General features: G+C 34.4%; 2 protein-coding genes across 3 annotated transcripts in view; one reads left to right on the top strand and one right to left on the bottom strand.

Annotated features, from left to right (window-relative positions):
• LOC117108052 overlaps nucleotides 1-14,174 on the bottom strand; it is a 23,326-nt gene extending 9,152 nt beyond the window's left edge. The window contains exons 1-9 of one of the 2 annotated variants that reach the window (XM_033249903.1): nucleotides 14,043-14,174; nucleotides 13,140-13,302; nucleotides 11,453-11,662; nucleotides 10,720-10,897; nucleotides 6,966-9,310; nucleotides 6,159-6,306; nucleotides 4,811-5,177; nucleotides 3,774-3,937; nucleotides 2,009-2,335 (exon numbers count right to left, since the gene is read on the bottom strand). In XM_033249903.1, the coding sequence (XP_033105794.1) occupies nucleotides 2,009-2,335; nucleotides 3,774-3,937; nucleotides 4,811-5,177; nucleotides 6,159-6,306; nucleotides 6,966-9,310; nucleotides 10,720-10,897; nucleotides 11,453-11,662; nucleotides 13,140-13,250 (3,850 nt within the window). In that variant the 5' untranslated portion in view covers nucleotides 13,251-13,302; nucleotides 14,043-14,174. Of the gene's footprint in view, nucleotides 1-2,008; nucleotides 2,336-3,773; nucleotides 3,938-4,810; nucleotides 5,178-6,158; nucleotides 6,307-6,965; nucleotides 9,311-10,719; nucleotides 10,898-11,452; nucleotides 11,663-13,139; nucleotides 13,303-13,952 lie in introns of both variants that reach the window. The other variant, XM_033249912.1, reaches the window with a different exon arrangement.
• Nucleotides 14,175-15,262: 1,088 nt separating this feature from the next.
• Nucleotides 15,263-18,235, top strand: part of LOC117108028 — an 8,579-nt gene continuing 5,606 nt past the window's right edge. The window contains exons 1-2 of the mRNA XM_033249874.1: nucleotides 15,263-15,644; nucleotides 16,153-16,953. Coding sequence (XP_033105765.1) covers nucleotides 15,393-15,644; nucleotides 16,153-16,953 — 1,053 coding nt within the window. The 5' untranslated portion in view covers nucleotides 15,263-15,392. The remainder of the gene's footprint in view (nucleotides 15,645-16,152; nucleotides 16,954-18,235) is intronic.

The following is an 18,235-nucleotide window of genomic DNA, read 5'->3' as shown; positions in this document are numbered from 1 at the left end:
TTTGATCAAAACAGAAAACTAATTATATCTTTCTGACCACCCTCTGTTCTCTTGCCTTCTTTTTAATTCATTTGAATTGGTTCTTTTTTATTTTAGTTAAGTTTCTGTATATTTTTTTTATGTTTATTTTTGTTCTACTTTTTTGTTCATGTGATCCACTAGTGAGATCAGTGCTGCGTCACTGAAAGTGTTATCACGTTAAAGGCAGAATAAATAAATAAATAAATAAATAGATGAATTATATTCACCCTATATTTTTTAATATACAGTATTAATGATAATAATTAATAATATACGGTATTCATGTAGGGTATTCAAGAATATAGAGAGCTTTTATTTTTATTGATATATTATAAAACAACAGATTCTTGTCTTGCGTTACAATTTTACTACACTATCATTATAATAATATTAATAGTAGTGCTAAAATGTGATTGTGAATTGGGCTCTCAATCTTAAAGTTGGGTTCAAACCCCTCGCTGTGCATTTTGCTTATGTCTTTGGGCAAGGCACTTTACCGTACCTATGGTTGTCTCAAATAAGAACCTGGTAGGGTAAAAAACCAATGTGCTGATTACTAGTCCACAAAGCTAAGTAATTGTTACAATTATTTGATCCAATTTCTGAGCTAATCAATAAACTTTATTTTGGAATTTCTCCATTAAAAAATCGAAAAGGAAAGCAATGTTACAAACTGTATACAGCAATAAAACCTGCTCAATACAAAAGTGTATTACAATTTGAAAACATAGTCGAGTATTTTAACACTGACTTAACAACATCTTTAACTAGGCTGTTTTCAGATGCATACTGTATATCCTTTTCATACAAGAATAAACTGATTTTCTTACAAATTCGTAAAATGAAAGTAGCACAGGCGAACAATCATAGCACTTGCACTGCTTGCCCTGGGCTTATCAATTGATTATTCTCAATATTATCATTCAAGTGTCAATTTATCGTTATTGAGTGGAGTTGTTTTTGGTTGTGAGAAAATTTCCTGTTACCATTACAGGAATTGAACCCAGGACCCTGGGATTGGGAGGCAAGCACATTAATGACAATATCTTTCGACAGAAAGACAAACAAGTGTCAATTATTGGTACACATATTAAAAAATAAAATAAATGCTATTCATAACAATTACTAACGAAATAAAGTTTAAAATTTGCTACATATTCAAGTCGTTGACCTATTTAAGATTCAAGAAGTGAACAGCTTGAGTTACCAAAGACAGATGGTGGTGCGAACTGGAGAGGCATTTTTTGATAAATGTTTCCAGGTAATTACCTCGCATGGAATGTTTGTAAGATGATGGGACATGAGGAGGGACATATATCATTCAGTAAAGTTTAAAGATATAAAGATATACATTCTTTGATCCTCAAAAATTCATTTAAGCTATTATGTACCCATCAAACAATCTTTGATACAAATTAAAACACCAGTGGCCGAAGTCCCATATGGTAAAACAAAGTCCCAGTGGCCACTTGAAAAAGGCATCTGCATAGACAACAGAATGTCCCAGGTTCAAATCACAGTTGATGCTATGTTTTTACAATTGCAGATTCCTTTTCTTTAAAGTTTTAAAAATTTATATAAAATTATAGCATTGCTTTATGATGATTTAGAATTTATTTCTATATTATACCATGATCCTATAAATTGAATAAATTTCAAAAAATTACGGAACCTTTTCATTCAATAATAAGAATAATAATAATAATAATAATAATAATAATTACAATAATAATTACAATAATAGTAACAATATTTATAATAATAATAATATCTGTCGACATTTTTGCCCCAGTTGTTGAATAAGCACTAAATATTAAGCACCCTGAGGGAGCATTCAATAATGTTACAGTTTAACAAATAATTGCATTGAAACTTTTAAGATTACCTACTGATACTCTTGGGAAAATATTATATGGATTATGATATTTGGATATAACGTGACCTATATCCTGAAAATAATCTAATTAATTAATTAAATTATATTTACCTATGATGGCCTCAGTAGCTTGTAGAGCAGGGCCAAGAAGCCCATAGGGATCCCATTGAGGCCATACCACATATGGCTCAGTGTTAGAAACGCCTCTAGCTTGAAAGTGAAAGCCAACTAGATGCAACAGGGGGATGGCAGCAGGAGCATCAACGGCACATTGTGGTAGCAGCCGGACAGATGATGCAGGGGATTGCTGTGCAAAGATTTGCTGACACTCCTTCAGGAGACCTTGTACAGTAGCGACAGCATCTGGATGTTGCTGATGATGTAAGAGCAGTTGTGCTAGATGACTCTTCAGCTCTACAAGCTGAGTTTTGCTGACTCCTAAGAAACAAAAAAAATAACTACAAATATATAATTATCAACAATAATAAATTAATAATTAATAACCTGATACAATAAATAATGATCAATAACTTTTAAATTAAAAACATTTTAAGGATTTGATGATTTACCTAAAAAATCACAGAAATTAAAATAAAAGAAAATACATAAATTTCTTATTAAAGTATTAAATAAAATTTCAAGTTCCTCACAAACAGTATACATATTAATATATTTAATATAAAATAAGTACTTAAGAACATAACAATAACTATATCAATATTAATATATAATCATAAATATAATATGTTATCATAAGAATTATTCACAAAAATAATGTATACACGCTTGTTAATGCACTATATATATTAATGACCTTTACGAATAATATTACAAAATTGTATTTTCAAGTCAGTTTCAAGATTTAATTTTTGTATATTTTATTCATAGAATCAATATTGGCCACTCGGCAGAGTAATATTTCTTAACGAGCCAGAAAGCACAACGCACAAGTGTACAATTATACAAGCTGACACTAGACACTGCAGAATTTACACCTGTTAAAGTGAATCACTGATGTGTGCTTTCCAATTTAGAAATGAGGGCTTACGCTAAAACAACACCAAATTAATTTCAAGCATGTAGGAAAGATAATACTGGACAGGAGAGGCTGTGTAAATACCATCAAATGCTTTGGCAGTGGGGCACAGGGGAAGCTTAACTTGCAAATTAGTTTGTAACACAGGAGAAATTTATGTAATTCAGATGAGCTGAGAGCAGTGGTGGCTCTAAAACAAAATTGTCCAAATGGAGGGCAGATACATATCTTTTATTGTCATAAAAATACAAGGTACAATTATGAAATTTTCCTTCCTTATTGCAAATCTACTCCAGTATAAAAATAAATATAAATATATTAGAAAGCACATAAGGACTGCACAACTTCCGTAGGGGAAGACGGATGTCTGAGAGTGAAGCTCTGGTTGGGGGGGGGGGGTTCAGGCAATTAGGCCCATGGGCCCTAGAGAAACTGGTCATTTAGGCCATTTTAGACAGCTTTAAAATATTATCTGCTTAAAGAATAAACTCCACCTCCCCTTTTTCTAACAGATGAACTGCAGCCTATAGAGGGTGTGGCTTGTCTGATGAAGGTTTTAAGCTCTGCACCCCCTCCCTGGCACTGGCACTGCCCAAGAGTTGGAGGGATGAGCATCCCTCGACAGAGTAAGACATTGGAATGGCCAAAGAAAGTTTAAGGGATTATGATGATTGAATATAGTGGATAGAATATGAGTATGGTGACTCCGAAAAATGACAGACATGAGGCCATAGTTGATTCTACATTTCGTTCTTTATTGGAACATTGTCAAGAATATAGTGGAGCTTTGATATGAGGTGGGAAATTTTGGTAGTGGAAATGTTAAAACCCAGTTCTTACCTGATGTTTTAAGGTTCAATGCATCGGACGGCATACTGCAAAGAATCTGACCTTCAACTCTATTTAACTGCTGATCTAACATGTCTCGTTTGATAATACTAATATCAATGTATTGATCAATGCCGATTAGTACAAATGGAGCCCAGAACACCAAATCTTGGAATCTGCAATGCAAATACATAATTATAATTTTAACCTGCCATTATATATTTTTCCAGCTCAAATACATGTTTTCAAAATGTGCATATGCGAACTGTCCTCAACAATCATCATCAAAACATTATTAACCACTACAAATTTAAATAATATTAATTAAAGTATAATAATTATTTTATTCTGTGCCTTGTTGACTTACCTGTCACCCTCAATGTAAGGGATGCATGTATGCAGTCATATAAAACTGAACACAGACAACACTTTGTTGCACATAAATGTGAATTGGAGCACGTAATGCATGATTATTTTTTTTTCAGTAATTACTGCTACATTTAATAATAATAATAATAATAATAATAATAATAACACATATCTATAAAGCGACAATTCAAAAATTATCAAAGGCGCTAAGTGAGAAAATAAGGCAAGTTAATATTCCTGTAATTAAAAGAAAGCAAATTAGACAAATTTTGTTGCTCATAAATAATTAATAGATATAATGTCTGTTTTAAAACAGAACATATGGGTTTTCCTCATTGGCATAATGAGAACTGGTGTTTGGAATTTAATTTGTTTTTAAAGCATACAAAATGGGCATTACCATCTGGATAGCTATATCTATGATGATAGCAATATAATAATGAAAAAAAAAATATTAGTTAAAATATTATAACTATAATAATTTATAGTATTATATATATATATATATATATATATACATATATATACATATATATATGTGTGTGTGTGTGTGTGTTGAATATAATTATTTCTATGATGATAGCAATATAATAATGAAAAAAAAAAATAGTTAAAATAAAACACCTATAATGATTTATAGTATTATGTATATATTTTGAATATAAATATTTCTATGCTACCTGGCATCTTTTCTGATTGACATCTTTGCCTTTTCAACAGCCTTTGACAGATAGCTTCCTTTCTGTAATGCCATATAAAAATGATACCAGAATTTCTCCTGCACAATATCTGGTGTAGCCCAGAGCAGCACCAGCACACACTTAGCACCAGCAGCAAGGAAGGCAGATGGTAACATTAGATCAACTTTTCGATGGCGATGTCCAAAGCAGCCACTAATGACTACCAGTTGTGCTCTGAGATGGAGCGCCGCAATATCATCTCTACCTAGAAGGTAAGCTTCTTCTGGATACACTCCATCTGAATTAGGAAGACTAGTTTTATCAGAAGCACATGCAAGGGCACCTTTCTTCCAGCAACCTGGAAGAGCTGCAAGTAATAGAAATAAATTTCATGTAAAATTATAAAATTAAAATATCATTCTATGGGTGTTGTATAATGGGGAAAGCATGTGATATCAAGAATGTACTATGAATACACCATTTTCGCCAAATTTGAAATGCAAATTTCCCAATAACCTGGCAACCACCACTGAGGGACTTCCAGAGGCCTAGTATTTCACTCTACGTAGTTACCATCATGGAATAATTAAATGATAAAACTAAATTACTAATGAGCACAAATATTTTGAAATGAAAAAAGAACAAAATGTTTATTAAAAACAATTGTCTAAGTCTTAAAAAGTTATTTCAATGTTTACATATAGAGTAATTAACATGAGCGCATGTATGTGTTGTCTACTGCTGCTATAACAAGGTCTAGTGGCGCGATCCGCTACGCGGTGCTCTATTTGTAACTAGCTGCTCAGGCTAAACCGCTGGAAGTCCCCCAGTGAGTTGTGAGACATTGGCGGCACTGTTTCAAAATAATCCCGATAAAATGATCTATACTGGTTATAATGAAAATCTGGGGCAATGATGTCCTGATCAAATCCTATCATAAGGTTAAAATTACCAAAGATGAAAGGAACAAGTGTAAAACTGATTATGGTTCAGTTCCCCACAACATCTCCTATGCATTCACAGTAGTCCCTTGAATTTTGATTGCTAATGAAATGACAATTTACATTTTAAAAAGTGTTCTAGAGCAAGTATTGCCCTGCAGCTTTGGTAATTTGAAAAAATTATTTAAAAAAAATTTCACACACACATGCACCAAGGATTGCCAATAGCGAATATATCACTGTGCCCTATGAGTAGGTGACAATCTTTTCACAAGACAAACATACGCACATGATGCTTAAACAAACTTAATCTAAATGTGAGGCCAGGGAGTAGCATTGTTTGGTCGTGAGAAATCTGTGGATCTTCTACTTTCAAAAACTGTCAGGACTGTACATTATCTGCATACCTAAGTGGATCAACGTAGCATTTGGAATCTCTTTCATCACAGTTTGCTTTGAAGCATACTTTGCAACAATAGCTTCTGTGTCCAGATATTCTGCAACTCTGTGACATTCTTTGTGTGCAGCTTTGTACTCTGATGGTGGAGTCCAATCCTGAAACACAAATATGAATAAAAATTTATGGGAATCACCTTAAAATGTATAAGTTAAATAAACAAGTAACTATAGTTATAATAATTGAAGTCTTTTGTATAATTAACAATATTAATAAAAATAATAATAACAAAATAACTTATATAGTTATAATAATCACAAGATAAGATTATTATCTACTTTTATAATACTAGTCTAAGAGCACATAGATTTTAAGAATGATAAGTGATACAAGGCCTGTAATGTACAGTAATTATTATTCTTGAGTTAATTGTAATTAACCTTGCCTCTCCAAAGGAGAGGTGAAAAGTATTGCAATAGTGCGCATCTGTGGTGTGTGTGTGCTTCCAGGTGCGTAACTCAAAAACTACTGAACCTATTTTACTTCAAATTTTCACACATTTACAATATTCCATTATCTTGGTCCTCCTTTGACTCGAGCCGATTGGCCATGTGTCAAATTCTGGCCAGCAGACTAGAAGCGGTCCGGACAGCATGCAAACTCGTCCAATTAATGGGCTTGCCATGTGAGGCCTATGATGACAGGCCTCGTTTGGCAGATGGAGCATATTTTTCAGTACAAGCATGGTGCAACAGGGCGAGTGTTTGTAATCTCAGACTATCTTGTTATATTTTGATAATTCAGAAAGTTAAAATACCTTTCCATGGATCTTTGCCTTGGCTGGAAGGTGAGGACTACCAATGACTACTGAGAGGTTACCACCACTTGTCTGGTGATATTCATTAATGGTTTCGCTCTTAACTGATGGCACTTCCTTTCCACACCATGTTGAGGAGATAAGAGTGCTGCCTTTTTCAATGTTTTGCTGGAGTTTTCTTTTTTCAAACTGACGAACCTCATCCTTTTCCACCTTTACAACATCGTAATAATTTCTACCAAAGCTTACAAGCTTAGGATTGTCGCACTTCTGATCCGACATCTTTGGAGCTACTTTGATAGTGTCATGAATAGGAGCAAAGGGATAGTCTTTTGGTGGCACAACAACCCTGAAACGATCATCAAGATATATAGGACTTGAACCTGCATCTTTGGGGCTAGACTCTAGTCGTGACTGCTCTCCAAGTGGATTTGTCAAGATGTTGTTAAGATGATTTAATACATTAAGACTAGGTATCATTGTCAATTGATAGCTTTCACCAAAACAAACTCCATTTGAATCTTCAAGGGAATCAAAAGGCACATGGAACAATTCTTTGTCTGGAATGACTGTCAATTCTTTACACTCTTTTAACTCTGACAACACTGGGTGTAGCAACAAGTTATAGAGGATTCTTGTTGGTTTCTCATTCTCAGAGGTATCTTGAAGTTCTGTCATCTCTTCTCTCATGCCATCATGCCTATCCTCAATTTGTGCCATCTTTGTAGTAGATTGTCTAAGGAATTTATTCTGGAGAGAAAGTGTCTCCGAGTCTTCAAGAGGCAGAGATCTGTACTCTGTCTCATATGTGGAATTTTGTTTGTTATGGTGGACATGCAAGCTTTCAAGGGCATTCTTTAGCTTGTTTTGAGCTGTTGCATTTGAGAGCTCAATCCGCTCAGTCCTTACACATCCTTCACCAGGCTTCAAGACCCAAAGAAGAATAAAGTCATCAGTCACTGCATAAAATATTACAGCGGATTCCTGCTTGTCTAAGATCTTGTTCACTTGTTTGATGGTTGGCAAGGAATATGTCATATTCTTATCATTTCGATAAAAGTGAGCATTAGATTCGTGTGCATTAAATATCAGAGATTTTTTTATTTCTGCAAACATTAAAGCATCATCTGGTCTTGATAACTTTTGTAAAACTATCTGCAACAAATCAAATGCTTCAAGCATTGTGCACTGGAGTTGTTCAGGAAAAGCTATGGAATCAGTGTTATACTTTTTCAACAGTGCAATATAGTCAAATATGCAAGTTTCAATTAGCACTCTTGCTTTTTCAAAATTTTTAAGTTCGGTGGAAGTAACAAGAATGCTTGCCACTTTACATTTACATGCATTCATTAGTGACTTGTTTCCAATTCTCTCAGCTAAATTCAACGCTTGTTCATAATAGTAGCGAGCATGTTGGTAATTATCATACGATTTCTGAAGTTCTCCAAGTCGTAAAAATGCTTTCACCTCTGTTTCAAATTCATCTAGTCGGCGAGATATACGCAAGTAATTTTGAAAATGTTTCAAGGCGGCATCAAATTTCCCTGTCTTATCTGCAATTTCACCAAGATGAAAAAAGGCCATAGCTTGTGATTCATTGTCTTTAAGTTTTTCTGAAATGCGACATTGTTGTTCCAGGTATGATTCCGCTAATTTATAATTACACAACGTTTTATAAACAACACCAATGTAACCATATGCAGCTGCCATTCCAGCACGATCATGGAGTTTCTTACAGGTGGCCATATAAGCTTCATAGTGGTTCAGTGCCAATGTGTACTCCAACCTTTCAAAATGTAAATTAGCTACCAAGAGGTGTACCCTCTGTAACCTGGAAGTATCGCTTTCACAGAGGGCATCATCAAGCAATTCTTTTGCATGAACCAATGCACGGTCATAAGCACCCATACCAGAGTATGCTTTACAAAGTTGCTCATGCATATTCATAATATTATTAGTTTCATGCAAATTAACATGTAAGACTTTATCGTTTAGATCTTCCAAGTCCCCAACAACTGCAAGTAGTTTTTCAAAGTTGACTGTAAACTCTTGTATGTATCCCTTATCAAAGTAAATCTGTCCCAAGGTGTGGTAACATGCTGCCTCAAATTCACGATTTATTTCTTGAAGACTCAACACCAGGCATTTCTGCAAGTATTCCATAGATTGCAATGTGTTCTGCATACCTTCATACCCCTTGCCAATGTAGTAGAGAGATATCAACTTGTCTTTAACATCTGACGATCTATTATTAGCTACCAGTAGAATATCATTGCTGATACTGTAATGTTCTGACTTTTGTAGTTGTCTTCCAACTGCAAGAAGTTGTTCAGTGATGCTCATTTCTAGAAAGAAAACAAAAGGGTTTGTTGAGTCTCAATCTACTTATTCAAGATTCAAGATAAAATTTATTGTCTCCTATTAAATTAAGAAATTACAAAGCTTGCATAAACATACTTAAAAACATCAGATCAAGAAAAATGTTATTTACATCAAATCTAACATTATTATCCCTAAAAATGCACATAAAAACATTTAACCAAAAAAAACTTAAATTATATAAAGCTCTGTCAACACTATAAAAACCTTAAGTGACTAATACCTCTGATCTGCCCATATATGGGTATGATATAAAAACATCATGCCCATGCCCATAAATTTTTCACATAAAACAGGGGTAGATCCAGGATTTGAAAGAGGGGAGTTCAAAATGCTTCCAAAAAAAGGGGGAACATTTTGATTCCTAGATGGTCGGAAATAAGCTTTCCCGACTACTGAGGGGTTTTTAATGACTTTTAAGTTCTTAAAAATTCAAGGTATTCCCCTCTTGAAAACGGTCAGGTAATTTTATCTTATTCATGTTACATTAGGTAGGCATATCATTTGTGAACATAGAAACAAATTCAATGATATTATACTCTAAAATTGAGTAGTAGGACATGTAGGCCCTAGTCTTTATTCCATGGATCGATGAAACGATAGGCCTAAAGAAGAACCTTCATACAAAAATTACGTTTACGACATCGAACCAAAAACAGTGACGATCCATCCATTCCATGAGGGTCGTCGGCTCGGCTTCCAAATTTAATTTCAGTATGTCGGACACAAAATCGATTTTTACGGGCCATATTTACGATACACTCCCTCTCAGTATATGTGGTATTCGTTTAACCACCTCGTCGCCATTGAAATGTCTCTAGGTATGTCAATTAGCCCTGGAGAAATACTCCATAAACGAGAATAGACTACACTACTATTTGGGTTCATCATAGCAACAACTTTATTTAAGCTATCTGCCTAGCCCGTCACAGTAATAGCGCCATCTCTAGTGGATATAAATATCCAACATTTTTAATTTTATTTAATTGAAGACATAGGTAAGACTGCCTACGCCCAAGTTAGCATGCTTTGGTAGCCAAGACCCAGTAGTATTTTTCTGCATTTCTTCACAGAGGGGTGGGCTCGTCTGAACCCCCTGAACTCACACTGGACCCGCCATTGTAAAATGTGATAGTATGGACATCGCTTTAACCCTACAAATATTAAATACATTGCATAATGTGAAGTGATAAACTTTAAACCATTGCAGTAATGATGAACTAATATAAATCATGTACCAAAAAGCTCTGTCTTTTCTATGATAAAAAACTGTTGTATGTACATATATAGGCATATCACATGTTTTTGTCAAATAATATTTGATAGATAGGGCATACAAGTTATGAGCAATAGAATGTGTTAGAATCAAATATACCTTCAAGTTTTGCAATGATGTCTTGAGGAAGTGTGCAGAGGTTGGCAGCTACGACGACGATGTTGTCTGCTAATTGTTGCTCATGATGTTGATCAAGCTGCAGGGCATTTAAAAACGATTTAATGGCTCTTGCTGGCTGGTCCAGATGATCAAAGCACACAGCTTGCAAGTAATATGCCTGAAGAAAATATAATTACAATTAATTAACAATTGCAATGGATTTAACATGATTGCTAACAGGTAGTTTACAGTATGTAGTTCTTGGCTCATCATAACCCAGGGTTCTTGTTTCAAATCCTGAAAATTCCTGGATTTTTTTTTTCTTAAAAACAATTCAAACACATGACAAGACTTAACTTATATTGGTTTTTCATTAAAAAAAAATTCTATAAAGGGTGTAGTCGCTATGTATATTCTACTAATTACTAATATAATTATTATTAATATCAGAAGAAATATTATATTTGTTTTGATGCTTGAGGTGGTCTTTGTTTCACTTGTTTTTCAAGATTTTTCAAAACATTCACAAAAACAATTGTAAAAAGAATTATATAATAAAAAACCTTGAGTGTTGCAAATAATCAGTAACATGCATGACCCTCCAGTTGTTGCCTAGGACGACATTAACAGCAATGACAATGATGGCCGCGGCGTGATGATGATGATGGCAATGCTAATGATGATGACGATGGAATACCCTCATTTAAAATGGTCAAAATAATCACATACTAACCTGAGGAATGTTTGGGTTTATTTTTATAATGTTCTCAGCATCTTTCTTTGAGAGTTCATATTGCCTCGTCTCAAGATAAGCTCCAGCTCTGCATGTCAATATTTGCGTGTTGTCAGATTCTATCTCTAAAGCATCGCTATAGCAACTTATTGCTTTATCATACTTCTTTCTTTTAAATGCTCTGTTTCCTTCTTTTAGCAGTCTCCTTACCTATCCATTAAAATTATCAAAATACATGTAAATCAAGTTACATACGCCATAAAGTCTCAAGTTGAAGCCGAACAAGGCTGCTAAAAAGTGAATTGTGTACAATTACAAGTCAATGGCGGATCCAGGAATTCCAAATGGGGTGGGGGGGATGGCAGGGAGGGACTGTCAGAGGTGGAGGGTCTAGATCCCAACAATGGTGGGGCTGAGGTGAGAACATTTATGCTATGGCACCTCTAGATGGCTGTAAATGGCACTCTCAGACTTAAATTTAAATGAGTTTCTTTATTTCTCCATTTTTTGTTTATACTTTTGAAAACTTTAGAAATAAGAGGACAGGCCAGCTATGCACCGCCTTGAATCTGCCACTGCAAGTTTTTCAAATTATAATTATAGATGAACAACAGTTTTATTGATTTACAAGCATTTTTACAAAATAAAATCTTTAAATTGATTATCTGCCAATTTAATCATCTATGCTGAGTACAGTATATAGGATTTACTAAAATGTACATATCAATTTGTTTAAGCTGTTTTTACCACATAACAAAACAATTTTAATACTGCATGCGTGTACGAAAGGCAAAAATGAACAGATTAAGCATGCCGCACAGCACATTATCGGAAAAGGGTATATAAAAATGCACTTCATTAAATGTTCAATTACTCGAGAACACTATTTAAAATTAATTTCCAATCTATTCACAACACTGGAAAAATAAGATAAGTCCAATATCAAGCATATTCATTAACTGATGAACAAGTTGATACAGCAGGTACCATAGATTCATCAGTTCACAAAATGGAACGCGCCTGGATCCCTGGGCTGGCAGTGATAACGGCCAGACTGAAATGCCAATATCGCTTATATTTTCGTAATGCAACCCAAAAAAGATTAAGCTAAATATTTGAAAACAAATATTTTGTAAATTGTTTACAATAGCTATATTTATAACCTTCTATTAACTGTTTCATCCTAAGTTATCCGTTTTTGAGTTACTATTTTTGTAGTAAAATCAGTCAATGTTTTTGAAGAAACGCTAATGGTTAAGAGACAGGGCAGGGGCGTACCGTCGGGGTGTCGACCCCCCTTTTAAAGAAAGTGCCCTTTAAATATGCTCGCTTCACTCACAAATAACGCACCCCGCAAATTCTGAAAGCTTCGCTAAATTGCTCCGAGTTCAGCTGGCCCCCTGTGCTTTCGTTTCGACCCTCACTTAGATTTTTCACCGTACGCCCCTGCAGGGTGATTTTCACGGCTGCACGTTTGCAGTTAAGTGGACCAAACAAATTCATATGTACAAGACCTGTTAATTAATGATGTTAAATATTAAATATTATTGTTCACAGAAATTATATCTTTACTAATCCAATAAAAGTGGTTCATACACAACATTGGATTTTAGAATTTAAAAAAAAAATTGATTACTATTAACGTAACAGTTCCTTCGATGCAGCAGCATTATTGTTATATACTTACACTCTCAATTTCTTCAGTCTCACTGATTGGCTCACTGTGTTCAGCCAGACTGTGCATGCTCAGAACACTCACAGACGGCATGTATTCGCCGTCACTGTACATGAACGCCATCTTGATAGTTGACTGTTGTTACCTTTTTACTGATATTCTAATGTCCCATCACCTTGCAGAAATAAATAAAAATTAATCAATTGTAAAACTTATCTTATATTATTGTTCTTCATTTCTAATTCAATTTCACAATAAAAGTTACTGAGGTTTCTGGCAGCAACCTCTTTGCATTGACTATAAACACCTATGAATAATAGGTACATGATATCAATGAAATGAGAATAAATTCTTCAACTGTCAAAAGTCAAATTGCTCTTGTTATATTAAAACTAATCAGTAAAAGCAGAGAAAAATTAATATGCTGTATTTTATTGAGAAAAAAAAAAGAAGTCAGAATAGAAATTTTTAACTTTCATTCTTGTAGCCTTAGAGAAAGAGTAATGAATATATTTTTCAAATGCATATGATTAAGATAGCAATCAACACCTTTGTGTAAAATCGTTGGAACAATATCCACAGTAATAAAGTGTGCATTTAGATATCCATGATCTACATTTGTGTGACTTGCTATTTGTGAATTTACTAAGCATTAGGTAAAGCAAGTATTTTAACGTTACAAATTGCAAATAACAAAGACTACTCCAAAAATGATCACAATGAAATGGGCTTAAGCTAGGCCAGGCCAATTGGAAGCAAGGACAGTACTTGCACCCATATATAGAGGCCTGACAAACCTAGTACCTCGGTACAGTTAGTACTTACTTAGTTAGGCCTACCACGGCCGTACTTTAAATATGCCAACTCTATTCTGCATTTTTGTTAGTAAAGCGAATGTACGAGGAATTTACTCACCGGTAAAGTAATGAGAGAACCATTCATGTTGTTTTTAATCTCAAAAAGTGCCTAAATTTGTTTAATACCAACAATCGCCACATTATAATTTTACCGAGACCTTATTGTATACTTAGCAACCAATCACAGTTTTCTAATCATGTACTGCCCAAGAGAGGGCGATCGTCAAGAAAAATCAAAGTCGTAATAAAAAAGTTGGAAATCAAGCTTCAAAATTAAGAATTTTCTTAATAATAATCTTAAAAGTAACTTAAATATCGACTTAAAAAAATAAAAATATTTGTGTTTTCCATGGTTATGACCTGCGTTGACGATTTTTGTGTAAAATATCCCTCATATTGTAGCCTTAGTGGGCTTTAATCAGACTTTTAAGAAATTGGTTGAAAATAATACAGTACTATGTAGGCTTTCTAGGCCTAGGAACTAGATTATTACATTACATATGCTTTCATCTCACAAACTGTCAAATACACCCAGAATAATCCTAAAGAAAGTAGGGTTATTTGTGAACTGGTATTGCAGCCAAAGATAAATTTACTTTGGAACTGAAATATCAATTTATATGTAATAGTAAATATTAATATTGTATTTATATATTTATGACAATTTTGTTATGACTTATTGTTGTGTTTGCTAAGGTTGTTTGTGTTCTTTCTTATAATACTTTTTGTTTATATGCTTGAAATAACTTATATATTAAAAATAGGCCTGTTGTTATTATTGAATTGGAAATAATGTGTTGGAAAAAGATCATGCGACATTTACCTGGTACGTGATTTGCTATTCTACGCCATTTATATAATGCTCTGGAAAAGTCAATTTTTGTATCAATTTGGTGACATCTTTCTTTTCACCTGTTGCATATTATTAATTAGGACCGCCTACGCGCGGTGAATGTGTTCATTCTAGAAAAAATACGTGTTCTTTTATTTTATGTCTCATGTTTAGCAATGAAACTACGTTCTCACCTACCTACCTATAGGTATGCATGCAGGTAAAGAGTCATATGGGGGAAATCATGGAGAAATTAGGATGTACTTTATATAGGCCTTAATAAGTATGAAACGAAACAATTAACTTTCCACGCAACTACCTGATCTGAGACTACAACAATGCATACTTATTATATCTCCTCCTTGAACGTGTTCACACTGGTTCACACCAAAGCGGACCGGAATACGAGCTATTTATTAGTGTGAAACCCATGTGAAAACGTAGTAGCATTGTTTTGATTACCAAGGTCAAAGTTTACGCACACCCAAAACATGGACTCGTCGATATTGTAAAGCGTGCTTCTTCTTGAGTGGGAAATTGAGGCATAAAGTTACAACTTTCAATTCTACCACCACTATGAATCAGTCTAGCTTATTACACTCGTCGGCGCTTTATAGAGGCATTTTGAAAGCACGTAGAAGTCAACGTAAGGCAATAATCGCCGCCCTAGGCCTCCAGCACAAGTTACAAACTTCGCCTGAAAGGTTTGTTGACAAGCGCCGATGCAGTACAACTCGGGACCGAGTACCACTAGGCCTAGGCCTAAACCAGGTTCGGACAGTGCAGAATGGGCTGTGCCTAGGCCTGGTTAACAACCGCGAAATTAAGGTAGGCCTAGATTGTAATCATTTGAGATATGTAAAGAATATTACATAACGTGCCTAAGCTCACATAATTTATTGAAATTAGCTATTCAATATACTCACTAGGCCTATATGGATTTTATGAATTTAATTTAATGATTTTTTATAAATGCAAGTCTAACTCAGCCTACTGTGTAACTGTACCGCCCTTATTATTATAGAAAAATGAGACCAGAGGCGGGACCAGAGGTTCTCAAATATATATTAAAAAGGGGTCAAGTTTGTTAAATAGTGTGAATATTAAATAGACCTGGTACAGTAATTATTTTAGGCTTGTTTTTGCGATTCAGATCCACTCGCAAACTGTTATGGTGAAAATCTAAGATTATTTAAAAAAAATTATTATCTCAGATAGGCCCTAATTCCTTAAATATTGCTAAGGTAAACTATGAATATGCACCTAAACTCAAATGGTAAATTGTATAATTGGTGGCTTCATTCAGCCATATTATTAATATTGTTAATTTATAAAGGCTACAGAACTGTTAGCTTCTCGCATTGCTGTGCACCGACAAACAACTGGAAAACTACAAGTAGAACCAGTCTTTGCTTGCCATGGTCTGGAATTCCTTGTAGAGCAGGCGCAGCAGCAGCAACTATTGAGTAGAAATCGGTCCAGTAGACGATCAGAATCTCTACACAAAGATATCCGCACCACCTCGCTCATGTGTCTCACAGATGGCATGCACAACATCTACCCAGCTCATCTGTGGAAGGAACAAAATGATGGAACAATGGAAAAAGGGAGGGATATCAAAGAACTTCCAGCAGTTTTCATGATAGAGGAGAGCCAAATTAATGCTCTGTTAACAGTAATTTCTTCAAATTTCGTAGAATTTCAGTTGAAAGACAAATTATTGAAGTTGGTTAATGAGATCCTTCATGTCGATCGGCTGATGCGCATGATCGCAAAACCCCACAATAGAAGTGCAGATGATATAACCTGTAATGGGAATAGTAATTGCGAGAGCGGAAATGAACTTGGAATGGATGATAAAAATGACTCTGATTATCATGTCACTCAAGACCAATCGAGAATCAATGACATCATCCAGGAAGAATGGCGTGAGAATGACATCAAGAACTGTGGTTACTGGTATAATCATGTTGATAATGCGAGACTAAAGAGTGTGCCCCCTATAGGGCATGTTTACTTCCGTAGGGGTGTTCCACACCTTACCTCAAAGGATATTAAAACTCAAGATAAAGCATTGAATGATAAACGTCCTAGTAGCGAACAACTACATCTGATGTTGGAAAAGCTTACAGAAGAGGTAAGTGAAAGCATGCATGTACTGTACTATTTTCATTATTAGAAAATATGTGCTTACAACAGTGTAAACAATATTAATAACATGTCTTCTATAGTACTTACAGGTATAGTAATTTCTGTTACTTGTTTCACACATTACCCAGTCATTAGTGATTTTTCGATCTGAGACTACAAGTAATATGGGACAGCTTGACATCGTTGTGAAGATAAACAATTTTTTTTTTACGCATAAATGTTTTATCGTTCTCTTATGAAATTTTATCATTTATTCAATTGTGTGCAAAATCTGTGTAATTTTTTATAATTTTAATTGTCTTGCCCTTTCACTTTTTACATTTTAATCTTTTATTTTTATATACTCGCTAATAATGTAGTTAAGTTTAGTTTTCTGGGGCTCCAGACTTTTGTCATGGTTACTTTGTTGCTTTTGGGGTCCCAAGACATTTGTCTGAATAAATAAATGAAATGAAATGAAGCATCTGCATATGTATAAATTATATTCATAATTTTTGAACACCGTCAAGTTTACATTATGGGTCAACTTTGAATCCATCGGTGCAGAAAATGTTCTCTGACCAATCAGAAACAAACTACAGTAATATACGCATCGTCACAAATCTAAACAATAACAATATTTGTACTATTTTGCAGTTCCTGTCATATGTCATAGATAATTAGCCCACATTACTTGTTGTCTCAGATCTAAGGCTATGTTCACACACACGGCGTAAGGCTGGCTTAAGCATGGCGTAGCGTACGCCTTTGTGTGTGAACTAGACAGTGGCGTTGTTAAAGCCACTCACTACGCCACGTCCTTGGCGTTATTAACGCTACCTGCAGACCCCAGATTAGCTAACGCCACTGAGCTAACGCCAGTGATGCTTGAATGATTTGACCTCATTTCAAGAGATTGACCAATCACGATTGCAATATATTAGCTACTTTGGTCTCTTTTCTGTGCTCTCTATAAATGAAATGGTGAAGGGGTTCCTTTTCTATTGCATTTTACTCAGTTATAATGTATATGATTTATTGATTGTGTTTTCTAAGATATTTTAACCATTTAGACTGTCTATTAAAACATGCAACATCAACAATGCTAGCTGAAAAATCAAAAGTAAAATTGTTCATTTTAAATACAATAATCATATAAGTTCAAGAGACAGTAATCATATAAGTTCACTTCGAACAATTCACAGATTTAAAGGTTTTCATGATGCACTGTTAATTTTACTACTGTTAACACGTACATTATTTAAAACTGAAAACTATTCCACATAGGC

The sequence above is a fragment of the Anneissia japonica genome, unplaced genomic scaffold (assembly GCF_011630105.1).
Source record: "Anneissia japonica isolate Jap-2015-1 unplaced genomic scaffold, ASM1163010v1 scaffold288091_len1417266_cov198, whole genome shotgun sequence".
NCBI lineage: Eukaryota > Metazoa > Echinodermata > Crinoidea > Comatulida > Comatulidae > Anneissia > Anneissia japonica.
Note: the sequence above shows the minus strand (reverse complement) of the source record. Positions and strands in the feature narration are given on the sequence as shown.